At 35.8% G+C, this 21,008-nt stretch overlaps 1 protein-coding gene across 4 annotated transcripts in view; it reads right to left on the bottom strand.

Annotated features, from left to right (window-relative positions):
* Window positions 1-21,008, bottom strand: part of ATRNL1 (attractin like 1) — a 544,479-nt gene that overhangs the window by 459,854 nt on the left and 63,617 nt on the right. For all 4 annotated transcript variants that reach the window (XM_049809569.1, XM_049809570.1, XM_049809571.1 and 1 more), the window contains exons 6-8: window positions 20,737-20,911; window positions 19,440-19,527; window positions 5,196-5,451 (exon numbers count right to left, since the gene is read on the bottom strand). In XM_049809569.1, coding sequence (XP_049665526.1) covers window positions 5,196-5,451; window positions 19,440-19,527; window positions 20,737-20,911 — 519 coding nt within the window. The remainder of the gene's footprint in view (window positions 1-5,195; window positions 5,452-19,439; window positions 19,528-20,736; window positions 20,912-21,008) is intronic.

The following is a 21,008-nucleotide window of genomic DNA, read 5'->3' as shown; positions in this document are numbered from 1 at the left end:
AAAGGCATCTACATAAACACGTAAACAGAAAAAGAAATTACAGCTGAGATAGAAGCTAAACTCACTAATTTAATGTACTGAAGCTGGGGGTATGACTCCATTCCAAAATTCTGACAGGCACAGCAAGTGAAATTGCAGGCCCAGCAGCAAGCATTTTAAACAAAGCTGGTTAGATATTACCGAAGAACAGCAACCACAGTGCTGACGTTGAAGACCAGAGGGAAGAGAGACAAGATCTGGACAATTACAGACATTAATCTCACCTCAGTGATATGCAAAGGTTTAGGACAAAGGTGTTGTTTTTTTTAAAAAGGATAAATAAAAAAATGTTGAAATAATGGGAAACATTCACTGGACAATATAAATGTACGAAACCATTTACATCACATTTACCTAAAAACCGATTATCTACAGAAGGAAGAGTAGGTGGTTCTCAGTATCTGGGCTTCAGTAATGTCCTTACTATAGTGTCACAATAGGAAATTATTAAATAAACCATTATAACACAATGGGATTTGGGCACTGAACAAGAAGCAGCAATGAACAATGTTGAGAGGTGCTGGGATTACTAGGGAGACTTCTTAAGGATCAGAATGGGCGCATTTTATGCCACTGTCACAAATTTAAGGTGTAATAATTGCATAAATTCAGACACTATCAATTCACAGAAGCAGCAGAGAAACATGCAGATTGAACTGGACAATCTTAGCTACCAGAAAAATGGATCATAATTCAACAGTAACTTAAAGATATTGTGCACTGGGATTAGCAATATGAACTTCTATAAAATGGAAGCTCATCAGCTGATAACGACTGAGAAGAATGAGTAGAAGCACTGCTTCATCAGAGAAAGTCTATGAGCCATTAATGACCTTCTCATGGATGCAGTACAAATGTCATTCTACTACATAACAAGTGAGCTGTTCCCAATAAAGTAGGATTTAGGTTATTTAGCCAGGCACTGGTGAAATCTCACCTAGAATATCCCAAAGGCTTTTCTAATCATCCATGTTCAGGAGAGGTGAACTCCTTGTGGAAAAGGTACAGCGATTAACTATTAGAATGAGAGCAGAATAGATGAGGTTGCCTTAATTAGTCTTGCAAAAGGGAGGATTGGTATTTATAAATGTAATTCAAAATAGAATTCAAAGACAATTCTAGCAAAGGAGATGAGCTGCTTACATTAAATAACGTATCACCTAGAAAACAAGTGAATATAAACTGACCATTGATAAAGGTAGGCTATGATTCAGAAGATGCCTAGTCACTAAATTATAACTGATTTTCCAATGACACTGTGAAGAAAACCCAAACTGTTTAAGATTAATCCTCATATATTTTTGAAAGAAAATATAAGATATGGTGTTTACATTTAAAAAGCACTGATTTTGATGGCCAAGGTGATAAATTCCGGCCTTTTGCTCACAGGAAGTTAAACACTTCCAAAGATGTAACATCATTCCATCATCAAGGAATGCAAAGCAAGTGAAATAAGAGACAATACCTTATTCTTTACTTTTTTTTCAGTTCATTTCTTTGTATGAAACTGATTAGGATGGCCAAATCAAGAAAAATGTAAATTTGAGCAATAATAATTTCATCGTTCAAAATAGAATAATTAAAAGAGCACTTTGAGATAAAGTTGTTTCTAAAAAGATGTTTGGGGAAAGAAAAAAAAAAAGGTTAATATGCAGTAATAAATTCACTAAAAAAATCCAAGGAATGATAGATATATTGGCCTGATCTGTCCTTAACACAATACAACCTTTGATAAAAAGAACAGAAAGTCCAAGTAACATGTCAGTGTGCCATCTTCAATTCATTGCAATAACAAACTTAAATTTTTTGAAGCAACCATGAAGCTTATGCTAACTTACAGAAAAGAGGGAATACATGTTACATCATAGGGCCATTTCATTTAATACTATTTCAAAGAAACATTTTTAATCAAAAGCAACCTATAAACTACTTATAAAGTCATAAAAAAATTCAGCCTAAAAATCAAAGTGATATGCTGCTAATCCAAACAAATCTCTGTCTTCTAAAAAAAATAAAATAAAAATCACAGAAGACTTATTCAGAAGTTTCTTAATATATAAGGAGCTTTTATAAACCTCAGCTGAAACAAAACAACATTATTATATTCACCTTGAGACTCACATTGAGATTCTTAGAAGGTTTATGAGGTATTGCTAACCTAAAGGGAAATAAATTTCCCTGGGGAGTAACCCAGAAAAGCTTTATGGTTCAAGTTAGTCAAATCATTCACACAATTCCCATACCAGGATTTATTGGTTCCTCAAAAGTCGTAAGTCTAGGTATAGCAAGGAAGGACAACAGGAAGCTGTTTCGTTCCTGCAACAACCACCATACCTTTGGAGTAGAAATGAATTCCCGGGCTTTTGCATGGTAAAAAGCTGCCTGCAAACCATGTCCAATTTTTTCCAGAATTTATTTGACTGTGATAGAAATCACTTTCTTCACTAATCCGACAGCGTCAGAGAAATTTCAGACCATGCACACATTTGATTCGTATGTTTTGTTAATAAGTACCTATGTAAAAAGCTAGGGAATCCACAAATAATTAAAACTTTTTTCAGATGTTTCTTGACCCAGACCCCATGGAAGTCAGGGTCACGTAACAAACGAAGGCTTTAGCACCAGAATTCTATGTATCAAGTTCAAAGTTCATTAACAGGACTGGATCACTAGAGGTTTCAATTCATATGAACCAAAGGGTAAATTGCCTCTTTCTATGCCTCTTTCTTTCAGTAGGCATCTGGTAAATGCTTGAAAAATAGCCTTCATTAGGACTAAAAGCCATGGCTGATAACATTTAGAAAGAATAAAGCAGTACAATTTGAAATGTTAAGGCAATGTATGTTTTAAAAGCAAGCAGAGAGAGGAAAAATTGGACTCTAATTTTTCTTTCCATAGCGTCAGAAGCCCTTTCGTATAACAAATTTCCTTTCCTATTCAGGTGGGCTCACAGCAATACTTCTATCACTTCCTATGTCTTTTAAGTTTAGATTCTGAGCTGCTAAAGTCCCCCCAAAACATAGCCATTCTTAGTTCAAACCACCATCTGGAATTTTATGGTCAAAAATGATCCTACAGCTGCAAAACTGTAGATAAATGCTATAGCTGACACAGAATTCAGGAAAATTTGCCACAAAATTCATTTAACTTAGAGGGAAGGGAAGGAAGGAGATGCAATGAGGTAAAATGAAACATGAGAATTGTCCACAACAGAAATGGTTCAATTACAGCATATAGACCATGTTCTACAAAGCACTGCATACGCCAATAATCCTTCATCACGAGTAGACTCACTAAAATCACTGGGTATCCACAGTAATACCCTATATTGTTACAAGTTTACTTTATATTGGATGCAAGTGAAGCATATTTGCTCTAACAAACTAAATTTCCCACTAGTATGTGAAAAAATGATCATCTGAAAAAGGAGAAATAAAAACTTGAGAATAATTCAGACCCATAATAACTGCCAGAGAAATAAGTGCTTTCTCCTACTCAAAGCTTATCGTCACGGTGTGAAAGGTTTGGGATTTTTTTCTTTCTTTGTTTTATATAAGCTTAGTTATAGTCTGTTTTATTAATCCTCCACAAACATAGCTTTAACATTAAAAAAAATTTTAAATAGGAACAAGTAGTACATTTTAACCATAAGGCCAGCAATAAAATCTGCCAGACAGAAAATTTCACACTGAAGTGAATCGTGTACCCCTCTTCATAATTAAACTAACCACAATAGTAGGTGAGAATAACATTGGTACTTCTACTCCAGACTAAATAAGCAGCATGTGAAGAAGCAAATTAATCAAAGTTCCAATAGACATTACAGTGAATGAGCATGCAAAAAACTAGAACAACATATTTCTCTCTTCAAAAAAAAAAAAATTATCTCCTGTAGGTTAAAAAAAAATTTACAGAAATTAAGTTTTTCAAAAAACTGGCCTTTAATACTTAACAAATCTTACAATATTGTTGTGAAACATCATTCTAAGACCAGAGTTTTATAGCAGTTTTATACATTTCAATCGAATTTTTTGGTGTGGATAAAGCACACCATGGTGTTCTTCCTCTTATTCCCATTCTCTTTTATCCTTTTTCAACATTGTTATAAAATTTCAACACTACCATCAGAGATAATACCAGGAAGCATAAGAACCTTCTGAGTTTTGAAGGGATTTCCCCAGCCCATTAATCTGCTTAAACAGTGTTTATATACACATGCATACATGCAAAAAAAGTGGAACAATTTTTTTAAAATTTATTATGACTTAACATATAAATATTACTTTGAAATTTTATATTATGCATTCTCCGATTGCTTAAATAACTGAAGGACTGAGATAAATTCTACAGAAAACAAGGAATCAAAAAAAGAGAAGATTATAATTTGAATTAGTGGATATATAAATATTCCTAAAAATGGTGTAGATTTTCATGTTTATTCTATTCAAATAATATCTTAGATGTACCATGTATAAGATAAAAAAAAATCTTTTGGTTTATTTAATTCTAGCATTTAAAATCACCCCTAAGAAAAACTTGCAGTTCGCAAGGGGAATCCTAGACAGACATGGCAGGTTATTTACAAAAAATAGCGTTATTTTTCTCTTCTTTCCCATAGTAGGAACATCTATACACTTTAGAAAGAACACTCTATACAATGATGATTTAAGTTATTACATTTCAAAAATCAGAATGAAAGTATTACAGCAACATTAAAGAACCTTCAAAATAACTAAATTCTTGTAATAAGCACTGTTCATTGCATTCTGTTTCTCCCTTTCTTTTTTTGCTCTACTTATTCTTTTTTATTCTATCTACTCCATAGTAAAAACAGTAAGCCTGTGATAAAAAAGTAAGTTTCATCACAACAATAACCACTGCATGGAATTTTTGGTTTCAACCTTTACCCCCTTTAGAGTACCATGGCCATGTACAGAATAACACATAGCCAAAGCCATTATACTCCAAATATGTATGAAATGCTACTGCTTAACAAGAAATCTGACCTACATAATTTGAATGAAGAAAGATGAGGGTTTATTTGTTTTGCAAAATTCATATTTTTTGTTCTGAAAACAGGGGTGTTCTTCACTTAAAAAAAAAAATCAGGATTTTTTTTATCAGTACATGACAAAAATGATTTGAAAGCGACTTACTGATATAGTATTCTTGCACAATACTTGTGTAACCATATATGGCAGAATATCCAAATATTATGATCATAACCACATCTCTGCTGTCCAGCTCTACTATGTGTGCTGAATGACCTTCCACAGCATATTGTTGGCCATGTACAAGTACTGCAGGAGTTCTGGTACTCCATGTTTGACTGTGTATGTTGAAAATCCACAGCTCATCGGTAACATTGCCATTATTTGTTTCAATTTTGCCTCCATACATGTAGATGTCTTCCTGTAAAAATTGGAAAGGAGAGAAGAGAAAGCAAATAATGGATTACAGAAAGACAACATCTGAACTGCATATTTCTGTGCTACGTAATATTTCATAACTGAACAATCTGATTTAAATCTTCCCATTTAATCTTACATGAACCATCTCAATATCAGACACTAATCCCAGACAATGATATTTAAACTAAACCAACAATGATGATAAGGAGACTATTTCTCTTAAAAATAAGCCCAGCCATGAAAATGACACCAAAATGAATCTCAACCAGATTACTTCAAGCAGAAAAACTTTAATTACATGGATCTTCTAATTCATACTGCAACATTCAGTTAAATAAATAAATAAATAAATAAACCCACAACACAGAAAGGATATTATATTGTTTTCTCAAGGAACAGTTCACAGAACTAAAATCTGATTTTCCACACACTTAGTCTATGGGGATTTCATTCAGCACACGCACAAGAGAGCACATTCTCTCTTAATAGCAAAGTAACTTAAGTCCTGAGAAAATTCACAGTCATCAGAGCCCAAAGAAAAGGGACAATGTGTGTACAGCATCCTCTTGGGCACATTTGCTAAAATCAAATCCTATAGTGGAATACTTTGAGTTCTTTTAAAGGGATGCAAAAGGGATTTTCCAGTCTTCATGAGTCACATACCTCAAACAGCAATGCCATCTGTTTTGATAAGTAATGAATTATTTACTTAAATATTGACTGAAAGCAAATCCTACTAAATCTCAGACTTCATCTAGAGTTGCAAACCAATACGAAGTCACAGAACAAATTCTATCTTGCTGGCTTCGCAGACTGGCTCAAGAGCAGTTTATCCTGGGTAGAAAAACTGCCTCTGGTTCTGAGAATTTTATTTAGTCTTTGCTAGGACATACCAGAGCCACATACACTCTGCATTCCATCTGCATGGTGTTTGTACAGTTGGCAGTTGTCTTCTGCATACTGCAATGTAATATTCTAGGGTTTACCCTAAATTCAATCTTACTTGGTTAAAAAAAAAAGGAAGCTGCAGGCTTAGCACATTTGGAAAATTTTTGCTTGGCATGACCCTCAGAAAAAGAGACTAGAAGATAAAGAAACTACCTAATATAAGAAGTCTGAATCAACCATGCGGAAATGGTTTCAGCCTTATTGTACAAGGAGCTGATGGGATCTAAATAGAAATGTAAACTGCATGCTATTATCATCATACACATCAAGAAAGAGGAACTCAAACTGGCAGGCATGTAAAATATGGATGTTCAGTAGAATGACAGTCTATTGAGTCCAGCAAAAAAAAAAAAAAAAAGGCTTGAGAGGGTTATAATACTGTCTATAAACCTACGTTGATGGTAAACAACAGAGTGCAGGACCACTTGAAAAACTTCCTCATTACTCAGACAGATTAGTCAGGAAATGACTGACCAAACTGTCTGACCTGTCTTCAAGAGTGCACTTGAAATTTCTGCAAGATTTTCAACTATTTTTTTTCATTTGAGGCAGGTAAACATTTCTTGATTTAAAAATTTAAATCACTCCTACGCAGTGATACTCTGTGTTACCAAGTAGTTTGGACTGGTGTTGTTTGAACAAAAGTTGTTCACGTCCTTCAGCAAAAATTCATAGTAGGATTAGATATGTATATCTGAACCCATTCTTTTCCTACGAGATAAAACAATATTTCAAAGAGCTTGGTGAAGACCCACAAAAGCTGTAAGGAGACTGTGTACTGATCCAAAGGAATGGTTTGAGCAAATATTCTTCTTAAAAGCGTCCTAATATGGCTCATTCGTTACACTGCCACATAGATCTCAAAAGGCAAATCAGCATTGCTAACATAGTGGGCTATTTATTTATTTATTTTTAAATGCAGATAATAGACTACAGCAGAAAGAGAGCGCTAATTAGGGAGTTGCAGGTGCCGCATAACAGTATTTGAAAAATATTTCTGACACTGAGGAAAGACACTACACAAAAAAAAGGTGACCTAAAGAGCTGCACGAACTTTGAAGCGATTACTCAGACAGCTGACAGTAACAAAGTCCTCCTCACAGTTCTGCCTAAATGATTCAAAGTTCAGATAAAAGAACGATTCTGTGAGAAGCAATCTTTATAAATGACACAGCAGATCCTGTACATAAGACTATTCACAGAGAAAAAGACAAGAAGGTCATGACAACTGCTTTATCAACCACAAAAACAGATTTAACTAAGCTTCACTCAGGGCTATTTCTGAGATTAAGAAGCTCCTAGTGCTGCTGAAAAACGCTTTGAAAGTTAGTGATGATCAGCTGAACATGGAGAAAGAAAGGCTCACAGACCAAAGTCAGGAGAAGAAATACAGAATAAAAAAAAAGTTACATGCATAGTTATTGTGCTGGTTTTGGCTGGGGTACAGATAATTTTCTTCATAGTAGCTAGAATGGGGCTATATTAGGGATCTGTGTTGAAAACAGTGTTGATAATACAGAGATGGTTTTGTTATTGCCGAGCAGTGCTTTCCCAGAGCCAAGGCCTTTTCTGCTTCTCACCCCACCCCACCAGTGAAGGAGGCTGGGGGGGCACAAGGATTTGGGAGGGGACACAGCCAGGACAGCTGACCCCAGCTGACCAAAGGGATATTCCATACATACGATGTCATGCTCAGCATATACAGCTGGGGGAAGAAGGAGGAAGTGATGGCGTTTGTCCTCCCAAGTCACCGTTAGGCGTGCTGGAGCCCTGCTTTCCTGGAGATGGCCGAACACCTGCCTGCCCATGGGAAGTGCTGAATGGATTCCTCGGTTTGCTTTGCTTGCGTGCATGGCTTTTGCTTTACCTATTAAACTGTCTTTATCTCAGCCCAGGAGTTTTCTCTTTTACCATTCTGATTCTCTCCCCCATCCCACTGGGGGGAAGGGGGGGCTGTGTGGGGCTTGGTTGCTGGCTGGGGTTAAACCACGACAGTTACACAGGACAAAACCCAACATCCTAGGCACATAAAGGTGGACATTTATCTAGAAAGCCTCATCAGAAAGAGATTGTAGGAAGGTTACAAGTGCACATGGTCCTAAGCTGCCTAAAGATTGTGAAAGAAAAGAATGAATCTGCTCATAAACTTATACTACTTTATAACTTACAAACTAAGTATAAATCAAGGTATATGCTAAAGGTGAGGCTTTCTAACAGACACAATACACAAGATATAGAGTTTCAAGAGTGCTAGTACAGAAAAACTGCTGACTTTTAAATGAATAAAGCCTTCTAGATATTTGTTTATAATAAGATAGCATACCACAGCAGGAATTAGATGAAAAACAAGAACAAGAGTATAAAACAGAGTTCTTGTGAAATCAGTGAGCCAAGAATCTGGCCCAGATGGAAGATGTTAAAAATTGTACTCCTCAGCTGGAGAAGGGATGAGACCAAGAGGCAGACTATCCAAGGAACAGATAACAAAACGACAGGCAGATAAGCACCAAGAAGATACAAGGTCTCCAACACACTCATATTTTAAAGTTTTGATACCACATGTCAAAAGCAACACTTTTAATCAGAGTGACAGATAGTGAAGGTGAGCATTTACTCAATAAATTAACCTTGTCATTTTACATATATTACTTCACATTAATAAAATCATCTAAGAAGTTACAGAAACCTTTAAAGATCCTGTGGTTTTTTAATGAAAATTTCATATAAATATTACCATATGCAAATCAAAGTATATAAAACTACACTGTATATTGAACGTGTAATTCAGAGTTCCTGTTCAGCAGGGAATTACAGCAAAAATGAGAAATTTCTTGCTGTAAAGCAAGCAGGTAGCTCATTCATGACATTCCCACCTACGGATCACATCAGTTGGTTTCTTGGCAACAGTTCAGGTGCAAGCCAACAAAACAGCCAGTGTAGCTCCTGTTAGTTTCAATGGAACCAAAACTTTCCAATAGATGTTTCCATTTTCTCAAATCAGCTTTTTTCTCCAAGAAAATTATTTCAGTAAAAAATTTTGATGAACCATAATGATAAAGAAAGATGACAAAAGTTATATGATCTGTAAATAGTTGACCATGCATATTGGGCAGAGAGGATGACAGCAGAAGGCAGGAATCATAAGACCAAAGCCAGAATTTGAACAAAACAGTTAAATCACATTTCTCAAGAGAAGAAGAAAATATTCATTTGATCTAGTATATCTCTTACAGAGTAATGACTGACACACACATTTCAACTAACCAAAATGGAAACAAGAACATAACTCAAATACAGGATAAAAAGTAAATTGTCACAATTTGGAAAGCCTGCTGGAGGAATTAAGACAACTTAAGGCAGTAAAATTCCTCTTAATTTCTTTACCTTATTGATAGCATCATGATTTTTGGAGAATGTGTTTTTTAAATAACTAAATAATTCAAATAAAATTAAATGTCTGGTGGGAGAGGGTAAAAAACCAGGGAGACAGACTCTTCTCAGTGTTATCCAGTGAACAGACCAGAGGTGATGGGCACAAATTGGATTACAAAATCCAATCCAAATGTAAGAAAAAGCATTTGTTTTTACAGTGAGGGTGGTCAAAGACTGGAACAGTTTGCTAGGAGATGTTGTGCAGTTGAATATCCTTGGAGATATTCAAAACCCAACTGGACAATGTCTGGAGCAACCTGCTGTTGTCAACCCTGCTTTGAGCAGAGAGGCTGGTCAAAATGATCTCCAGAGGTCCTTTCCAACCTCAACTATTCTTTGTGAGTCCATGAAAACAAATTTTTAATACACGCACACCTCTGGCAAGCCTCTTCCTTATTTAATTTTCTATTACAAACAATAACAAAAATAATTCATTGGCTGACCATGAACAATAACCAAATTGTAAAACTAAAAAATTATTTAAAAAAAAAAAACTCACAAAAAAAAAAAACAAAAACAAAAAAAAGGCACAGAAATTTTGAAGTCACTAAATTTGTGTGACTAAAGAGATGACACAGGAAAAACTTACAGAGTTCTGGTAAACAAATGGCAATTGGCTTAACAGTCTGAACTTTAAAATTGAGAGCAAAATTCTTTTAGAAGCCTGAAAGAAAATAAAATCTTTCAATGTGCATTTATCCTTAGAGTTAAACTAACAAAGCAAATCAGGATCTGCATGAAAGCACTAATTTCTGTAAATTAATAAAGGCTCCAAATCCAAAAATAAATCTACCTTCAAGTGAGTAATCATGAATTAAAATGGTTATTTGTGCATTTGAAGTTTCATAAAAACTGACAAAGTAACCCACAGAATTTCAACAAAATAGGTAAATGAATACTTATTTTTAATAGAGGTAAAAAGATAGAAAATAGCAAAAATGACTGGTGATTCCGTATGCTTTACTTCAGCTGTCTCATGTTCCTGACTTCCAAGGCTGTGTACTTGTCCTGAAAAACCATACCCCAGCAGTATCACCTAGCTTTTGCATAGCAGTTTTAACAAGACTTCAAATCCCTTCACAGGGGAGCATTTTACAGTGAGAAAAAACTGAAACAGAGCAAGTAAGTTACTCAATAAGATCACCAGAAGAGCAAGTAAGAGCACCCTCTTGTCCACTAAGTCCTGGTCAACAGACTATCCAGACCAGAGTAACTCTTCTACTTAATTCGCATTGAATCCTGAACAGACAGCCAAAATCATTAGTTTCTTTGACCTTGGACAGGCTCTCTGCCCTACATCATATCTCAGTATTTATATCGATTTTATATTTTATACAAATGCAGTAATTCAAGACTTTTCTAAAACTTATAATATTTTTATTCTTCAGACTTTGGGATTTTTCTCCATTCCTAAACAATACTTATCAGCTGCTCTGACTGTACCTGGGAACAGCTACACTGTTATGCAAATCCTGCCTGCATTCCAAAAGAATCTTATCTGGTAGTTACCATGAAAAAAAGTGTAAAAGAAATGCAATAAGGGGGGAATTTATAATCCATTTCTAATGAATTGGAAGTAAATTAATCATGTTAAAATAACCACATAGTTTTCATTTTGTATTTCTTAACTGTATCATGGCTACGCAGAAAACTTTCTCTCTCAGAATCAAGTTTTCTGCCGTAATTCTTCTATAAATCCAATCCATTCCTGAAAATTTGGCCAAAGAATGCTACTCACAAACCACTTGAAGAAGAGTCATTCTCCATTTTCCTGAAACAAGACTGTCAATCTGTTTTCCTCCCATAGACTGTACCCGTGCATTATTATATAAATTAACTTTATGTAAACTAACAGGACTCAAAAATTCATCAGAACTTTTGATCTCTATACTTACCCGAAATTTCTAAAAGTTTATTTGAATCTGTACATCATTAAAAAGTTTGGGGATTTTTTTTTTTTTTTTTTTCAAACAAAATATAAGTAAGACTCAAAAAAAAAATGGTAATAATTCATCCATCACAAGCCTGTGTTTTGCATTCAGTACATGCCAACTGATTTAGGACAGTCTAATACCTCCTCTTGCTTTCCCCAGACCATTACCTCCTTTAATATGGTAACAACATCAAGAACATTCTTTTATGTGTTGTATCAAAAGAAAAAAACAAATAATCAACATCTCTACTTGATCCCATAATCCTCCCATTAGATCAGGACTGACAGACTGGAAAGCAGTCTTCACTTAACTCTTCCTCCTGCAGCCTGCTTTATTATTCTTAGCTTATTGTGTTAACTATATCCTCACCGAATAAGAACCTGCTAAGTTACACAAGGACCATATTATAACCTAAATTTCCCAACAGGACCAAATTCAAGTTCAAGACAGTACATACAGCAGCAATTTTCATGTCAGGAGGTTAGCCTAATCAAGAGCGCTAACGCTTTATTTCTTCATTATTTTCACAGTTTTTCCACACTGTTGCTGGCTACAGTTAAAGGTATTAATTCATTTAAAGATTCAGTTAAGTCCGTTCCTATATACCTTAAAAGCCAGTAACTTTTTTCCTGGACTACAGTGGCATTCAAAATACAGGTCAGGAAAAGAAGGTAGTGTGCTTTTCAAAAAAAAAAAAAAAAAACCAACAAAATTTTAAATTTACTTGTTTGCATTAACATTCCTACATTTAACAGAAAACTAGCCTGAAGAAAAATATGCAAATAAAACTATGTGAACAGAGCTTTAAAACTGTTGAAGGTAAAAGCTGGGATTTTAGTAGAGGTGTCAGTCTGATCTTTTGTACATTTAATATTTGGACTAAACATATTGGAAGGAAGGAAAAAGTTATGGAGACTGCATAGAAAAGTATTAACCAGGCATCTGCCTTGAGATCTGCTAGACATAAAAGCCAATCATGCTTAGACTTCAACTTTCAAACCAATTGGTATACAATGTTGAAACAATGAATGAAAAATATTGCATTTCTATATAAAGGAACAAATCTCTTGATGATTAAGGTCCATTCAATTGAAGAGGAACTCTGAATAGGCTTTTACCTAGACTACATGAAAAAAGTGTATCACAGGTCATCTTCACTTCTCATATACTTCTGAGGTCTGCAAATCAGAATTAGAAAGCAAGTTGTGCATAAGATATAATTGAAAGTCATAAAATAATAAAATTATGCAACTTGGTGGTACAATCTGCTAATAATTATTAATAGAATAGTTAGAAAATACTTTCACATTCCTAGTGCTGTTCCAAATCACACTGCAATAGCCAACAAAAATAGGCATTAAAAGAATAACAATAAAACAATTGGCAAAAGATTTTGTCTCACTCATATTAAAGCAGAAAAAGATTTTACTCTTTGTTAACACTAGCTTTTGATTAGACTAATAAAAAAAAATACCAGAAGAGATATACGGACTCAACATCAATACCAATTAATTTGGAAAAGGCATCAAAACAATTGCCCCCTTTTAATAAAGCTTTAAAATTGGAAGTAACATTTGTAAAACTCAAATGAGTCAAATTAAATTTGACTACGTGTAAAATGATCCATATACTGGAAAACAGCTTTACCATTACTTACTTTACGATTATCAGCCTGCCTGTTTGCTTCACTCCTATTGCCAATCTTAAAGGAAACAAATCTTAATGCCCGGTCATCCTTCCCGCTGTCTTGGGACAACTAGCAACAGTTTAATTACAAGGATGAATTCTGCAATACAACCACAAGCTCACTACCGAGTAAACTCCCAGCAGTGACCATACACGCACCTTGTATGCAACTGCCCTTCTACTTTATTCCAGGGATCTAGTATTTTTCAATTTACTGTCTACCTCCCTATCTAGTCACTGTTTAGCAAAGGTATATGTACCTACTTTAAAAATATCACAAGCCATTTCCACCAATATCTTTATAATCATATTTCGTATATGAATTATTTCAAAGTATGTTGATATTTTCAGTATCAGGATGCCAGGAACTATATACAATCTCCCAGATACAGAAGAAACAATTGCTCACAGAGATAGGTAGCACCTTTCCAACAACCAGTCTGAAGAGGCACTGGAAGGTAATACTATCTAACAGTTTAGTTGGTCTAAAAGCAAGAACACTCATACTCTCTCCTCTTTAAATGCATAAAAAGTCTTAGTCACTTGTTATAACTATACATCAGTGGGAGTCTTCTGATCTTTTTCCTTCAGAATAAAGTACAGTACTTCAATTTTAACTAAAGCTTTCTGAGGGAAATAGGCACAGTAACTTATTTCTTTCTCCACAGTGTCAATTATATAGCTTCAATTTACCTTGCACCGCGATCAAGCAATACTAGCTCTGTGCTCTCACTCCAGTCTAGCACTAGGCTTTGAAATCTCAGGAGCTCAAGTCAAAAACTTAATCTAATTTCTTCTCTGTGGATATTTTTTTTCTCTCAAATAGAAAGGAAACTTTACACAATGACTAGTACACAGCTCAAAACACAGCTCAAAGCTGCCATCTCTAGGTATTATGTTCCTTTACTCTTCACACTAAATTATTTTTCTGGTTTTTTTTCAAGAGACTGACCATCTGAAAGGAAAAATGTCAAAAGTTTATCCTAACAAGTTAATTTAAAAACTTATTGCAAAAGGATGTACTTTTTCTCTTGAAATTTCTTCAACTTACATAATCAGCTCCTTTTGGCCCATGTAATTTTTTATATTTGACATAATCAGTAGTACAAGCAACATATTAGTTAATTATTTGACATTAGTGGTGCTGTGCTCATTATTAGTGAATTCTATTTACTAATTAACATGCACCTTTGACAACAGCAAGAGCTTCTTCACTACACACTTGCTTGGAGCTTTCATTAATATTAATAAGAGTTGCACTTCCTCACTGACATCCAGAAAGATCTCTGAATTAACAAAGGTCTATTATATTTAATATTTGCTGTTAAAAGTGTCTCTAAAATGGTTACTTTTTAGTCTGCAATATCTCAAGAAAATATTAGCACTGTCAAATAAAAAGGTTAAATGATATTGTAAGCCTTTATTCTGAACTGCTAAATGATACATTACTTGAATGCTTCCCAACTAAAAGGTCCACATTCTACAAGAACTGTAATAACCAAAGATACTGGTCAGAAAGATCTGACCTTTCAAAGAACAGATAATGCATTAGTAATTAATCAGGGAACTGATGAGAAGAAAAGCATTTTTTGAGTTGATGTTGGGGCACACACAGAGTCTAGTTCATGTTACTACTGAAAAACACCTCAACAATATTAACCATGCCATGTACAGATTCAACATCTCTGGAAGAGCAACAGATGCCACGGGGCGGGGGGATCCATCCACACCTACAATTCTGCTTAACTTCAAAAGGAGCACTATACAGAAGGAAGACAGATCATAAAAAAGAAATTAAAAGCTACAACTGAAAGGATAAAATCTTTAATGAAAATATGAAGACATTTTAAGGACATCTGCTCAGCTCACATGAATGCTTCCAATTAAAAAAGAAAATTCCCATTACAAATAACAAAATAAAGTTTAACTTAACAAGAGGATAATGGAAACAGTTTGAATAAAATGTATACTTCAAAATAAAGGTTCAAAACCTCCAGCAGACTAAAACACAGGCACATATAAAGGCAAGCCATGAAACAGTTTATTGAGCAAAATTATATATAAAGTACTAATATATCATTTTTCAAATACATTAGCAATACTGCCAACTAGATAATTTGTGGTGTCAACAGGCAGTCTTAAGGAGTATTCTGAGAAGATAAAGCCACAGCAATAAAATGAAGTTAATTTTCCCACGCGGGTTCTTCATGGTAGACTTTATATGTATTTTCATAGCAGAAATTAATAACAGAATGTTATAGTAAAAAAAACAAAACTGACAAAACAATCATCAACTAGTCATCAGGATGAGTTCTGAAGGAATTTAAGAACAGAACAGCTGACCCCTGTCTGTAGCGTGTGAATACCTCCTTAAAAATGTGCCAGTACCAAAAGACTGAAAAGCAACAGGCAGAAAAGACAGAATTCAGTGGACACACACATAAGACAGGCTGAGGAAAAGACTTAACAATTTTTGAAAAGGGAAGTTGTATCTTGCAAATCATTGGATTTTCCTGAACGAATCAAAAATCTGGTTGACACAGTTACCTGGAATTTCCAAAAGATGCTTGATAACGTTCCTCATGCCTTAGAGCAACTAAGATGCTCTGGGACAAGCAAGGCAGATAACAGAAGGCTAAATAATTTGATAAAGGAAAGTTTGGGGAAAAAGAAAATGGTCACTTATTAAATGAAGAGTGGTAATTAGTGGTGTCCCACAGAGATCTACAGTTGGGATTTCTTTGTTTTTCAGTATGTTGAACAATCTGGCACAGGGATGAATGGAAAAATGACAATGTTTTTTGACAATACTATGTTACTCAGAATAGTTGAGACAATGGTCAAAAGCAAAGAATTGCAGAAGAATCTCATAATACTGAACGTGCAATACGAGGACGAATAAAAAGGTAAATAAAAGTTCATGCAGATAAGCATGAAGCGATGCATACACATAAAAAACAATTTTAAGTCTGGTAAGTACAGTGGTGGGTTTTGAATTGACTAGAATGAGATCTTGAGGTTATAACTGATAGTTCTGTGAAAATACCAGTTCAAAGCCAACAGCAGATTTTCGAAAAGCTAAAATACCATTAAGAATCAGACCATTAGTTCTATGACATTAATCTCTGAGGTACCAATACACTAAAGGTTGTGATTCCCCCTATCTCCAAAGGGATTTAACAGAACTAGAGGATGTAGAGGCAATGGCACTATGTTGTCTAAGATATGAAATAGCTTCCTTCCAGAGGATTATTAAAAATGCAAGGAATTTTCAGCATGAAAAAGATTGTGGGGTGATTGCTGGAGGTGACTTGTCGATATGACACACACCCCTCAAGGGAAGGTGAACCTCCAGGGTGGAATGCAGAGGACACATAAAGAATCAGTTCCATGGTAGTTCCCTGAGCAACATAACCTGCAACTTTTAGACGTTGGCAACACGAGGGGAACTTGGTATGCTAACTCTGAAAAGTAACATGGAGGCTGGAGCAGAGGGGACACGCTGTGGCTGGGCTCTGCGATCACAGGGATAGGGAACTGAAACGATAGGAACAAGAATGGTTGGTCCCTGCACTGAATCTACTGAAGCAAGGAGGTAAAATAATGGGTATTCTGTCAACCTAATGACCTACTTTTGATGTATATCATATGTTCCCAGTTCTGGGGTACTGACATGTAACATGTCCTTCAGGTGAACTTTGTTCATTATAATATCATTATAATACCAAAACACACCTCCATCCCAAAAGTTACCCACCTCCAAGGTGCAACCGCCCCCTCACAGAGAATGCGCTCTGCCTTTTTTCTAGCATATACCTTTAAAAGCAAAGCGAGACAACTTTATACCAATCAAAGTAAAGGTATGTATGACTGGAGTCACTCAAGCTCTACCTAAAAGGAAAAATAGTAGAAAAAGACCCAAAAAGAAGATGACTGTTAGGGAAGATACCATCATAGACAAGTCGGGAGGACATGGCTGACTTCCAGGATCAGTCGGCAGGATGAACCCCTCTTCCCCCCGCCCACAGGGACGCCTATCGGGTGAGATTTGAACACTTCGCTGTACTGAGTGCTTCCCCAGGAAACTTCAAAATCTATATAGAGTTGCTTTCTTTTTTGATTTTGCGCGCTGTATTCGATATTTGCATTTGCTTTGCAGACATTGTATTTATCACCGACAATCCGAAAGAACCTGTACTGTTGCTTTAATAAACTGCGCTGCTCATTAATCTAGTTGTGATAGTTCGTTAACGCAACCAAACTCCCTAAGTGTGGTAATTCTCGTGCATTGAACGCAGCTAAGCCAAGAGTGCAGTGTGCTATAAGTACATCCATCATCATGACAGTTGTGTGACCAGACTTACAGCACTGAATTGGACATTACTCAGAAACCAAACCTAGCTGCCCCCAGCCCCTCTGACATCTGAGGATAAGCTGGAACGCAAGGGGGTTTATTTTCTGCCAAATTCCTTTACCCTTTAACGCAACAGAAGGTATGATGGGTTTACCAAAAATCATGAGTAGTACAGAGAAAATAAGTGGAAAATAATATTAGTAGTAGAGATTATCTAAATTAATCCAGCTAGTACCAGTGTCCTACGCTGGAATTCTTAGGCACAGGATGGCATCAATGCTAAAATAAATATATGGTCCAAAAATTTGGAAAAAATAAAGCATGGGTTCATAATCTTTCTGCAAATTACTACCGTATCTTAGAAAATCCCAGCTGCAGACTGGGATGGTATTCTGAGGAAGCTTCTATACGTTCTTGTTATTTTTTCTGATATTATTCCCTAGGCATTTGCTGTTATCCACTATTCAAGACATGTTACCAGGCTAGATGAACACTCTGGTCTGACTTGATACAGTCTTTTTTGTTCTTCCCTGCTGGAGATGGCTTATAGCAACAACTCCGAATTTGTGATACAAATTCTGTATTTCTCTGTCATAGTTAAAAAGTTTGCCATCATCTGTACAAGGCTAACTTATGCACTGCATTCACTTTTGGTCCTTTATATTTTGGAGATGTGACTAACAGTAGTGAAAAATTAACGAAATAATAAAAGGCAATTTTATTTTTTTTAACAAAGGTTTTTTCTGCCTTTATAGTCTATCAGTGCAAAGAATACTTTCTCCTTTTTTTTTTTTTTTAGTTAAATAAGTCTTTAAATGTTCTTTCAATAAAGCAGCATGCAGACTACATGAAACCAGTAGAAGCAAAACTGCCAGTAGTTCGTATTTATTTGAACTTACAGTAAAAAGATACTATAGAACAACCGTTTGTATTTTAATAGAGCTCTGGTTCTGTAGTAAGAGTAATAGCACAAAAATAAAAATGTATGTCTTACTATCATGGCCCTTAGGGCATTAACAAGCCTTAATGGCCCTGACCAGCCTCACCCAGAGCTCAGCCATGGACCCTCAGTACCTGACTGCCTGTGACCCTGCCTCCTCGATGGACCTGAGCCTGCACTGTAGCTAGCTTATCTCCTGGATGGACCCCTCAAGCATATGCTGTAGCCTTCTCTCCATTCCTGCCTCTGGCCCTGCCTCTTTGTGCTCCTGATTGGACTCCCTGGATAGTCTCTGGACCTGGGTCATCGCTTCCCACGTCTGGGGCTGTCAAAGGACCCTGTTAGCAGCACCTGGGGATGGTCCCTGGTCAGCAAGGGCACTGCCCACTCTGGAGTCACCCTTGGCTCCCAGCTCGCCTTCCCTTACTGCAATTCTAATTATATTAGCCACCGTTTATTGGCAGGTTTAGCTCTGAGGGTTTATGGTCAGCTGATAACTGACTTAGATCTACTGCGCAATCTTTTTTCCAAAAATTGTGCACTACATCTAAGTACCGAAGAAGACACTAATACAAAATGTTTAGGGACTAGAAATTAAGTTATCCTCAAAAATCTATGTTCATGATGAATCATTTTAAGATCACTAATGGCACACACAAAGAAATTCATTAAATAGAATGCCAAAGAGTTCAAACCTGATATAAAGCAAGAGTGTGTCCATATCTCTGGAGTGGCCCTTTGGATACCGGTACTACGTTCCATATGCTGCTTTCCAAATTGTAGCTAGAAGAGAAATAGAACAGTAAACATTTTCTACCAGCAGAGAAATAGAGGGGTTTGTATGTTCAGACTAACTTCTGTTTGGCAGACTTGATCAGTCACTGTTTATCTGACGTAGTAATTTGTTAGCAGCAGTAACTTGATCACTTGTAACCGTTACAACAGTATATTAACTTGTGATAGTGTAATAAGTGTTCATCAAAGCAGAACAGGAGCAGGTCTTTCAGGGACCCATCAACAATCTCAGAAAATGGGACTGTAATAAAAGTCACCAGACTTATAAGAAAGTTATGAAACTCGGTCGCTAAACTCACTGTTATTAGCTACATAAAAAACCCACACCCCGCTAAACTGCTCATGTCGCAACCTTTTGCGCTACTTTGAAGACTTATTGTTGAGCACCCTCTCAGCTGCATGGCTGATTTTAATTTCCATTAAATTTTAATTAACAATTAATCCATTAATGCATTAACATACAAGCTGGAAGAGAGCTTAAAAATAAAGGACAGAAGTAGAAAAGAAAACCACCAAAGGTGATGGGATTTGTTTAGGATGATTGCAAACGTAGAAGAAAACAAGAGGTAGACAAAAATAGGAGAAATAAGCATGCTAAAAAACATATCCTAACACTTACATTTGCCACATTTAGGGCCTCTACGTATTTACAAGTTACCATCCAAATCACCTAGGTAATACTTACACCTGCTACAACTTTGTTTTCAATAGGTGGTCAAATACACATATGTACAAATTGTCATAAATATAAAAACTGAAATACAGATGACCTGCCTAACCCTACTGGCATGGCACCAACAGGCTAAGTGCATGCATTAAATACAAGACTCCTACAATTATAAGTTAACTTCAATAATGCAGATAGCATTCTAGATGTACTGTCTGAAAACATCGGCACATGGGTTTCTTTCACCGTTTTATCACCACAAACATTTTTATGTTTTGCAGCAAAGTATAGCAACAGTTTTCACACAACTGAAGAAATTACATATTAGTATCAAATATAGTTTGATGTTACCTATATTTTCACTTTTTTTAATCATAAGAAAATTACAAGCAGAAGATAAGACCATTATTAAAGAATCTAAAAATATATAAACCTTTCCATTAAATTGCAGGATAGAGGGTACCTCCCTGGTAAGACCTGTTTTCCCTAGGCCACATCAGAAAGGATATGACAACAGAGAAATCACTTACTTCAACACCATTTGGAATGAACTGTAGTTAAAAGCGTATCCACCAATCACCCACATAAATTTCCCGTGTAGGACTGCCTTATGGGAAGCCCGGCCCACAGAAGGGCTGAACGGCTTTACGTTTGGTAAAATCCAGTAAGACTCCGTGGAAGGGACATTCAAAGAACAATCTGGACCTGTTTTGTAAACAAATGTGCAGTTTATACAATCTGTTAGACAGGAATGTTAAAGCCAATAAAGCAGAAACAGGGGAGGCTTAATTACAGATGTCAG

Source organism: Accipiter gentilis, chromosome 9 (genome assembly GCF_929443795.1).
Source record: "Accipiter gentilis chromosome 9, bAccGen1.1, whole genome shotgun sequence".
NCBI classification, from domain to species: domain Eukaryota; kingdom Metazoa; phylum Chordata; class Aves; order Accipitriformes; family Accipitridae; genus Astur; species Astur gentilis.
This window is presented reverse-complemented; position numbering and strand designations above follow the sequence as displayed.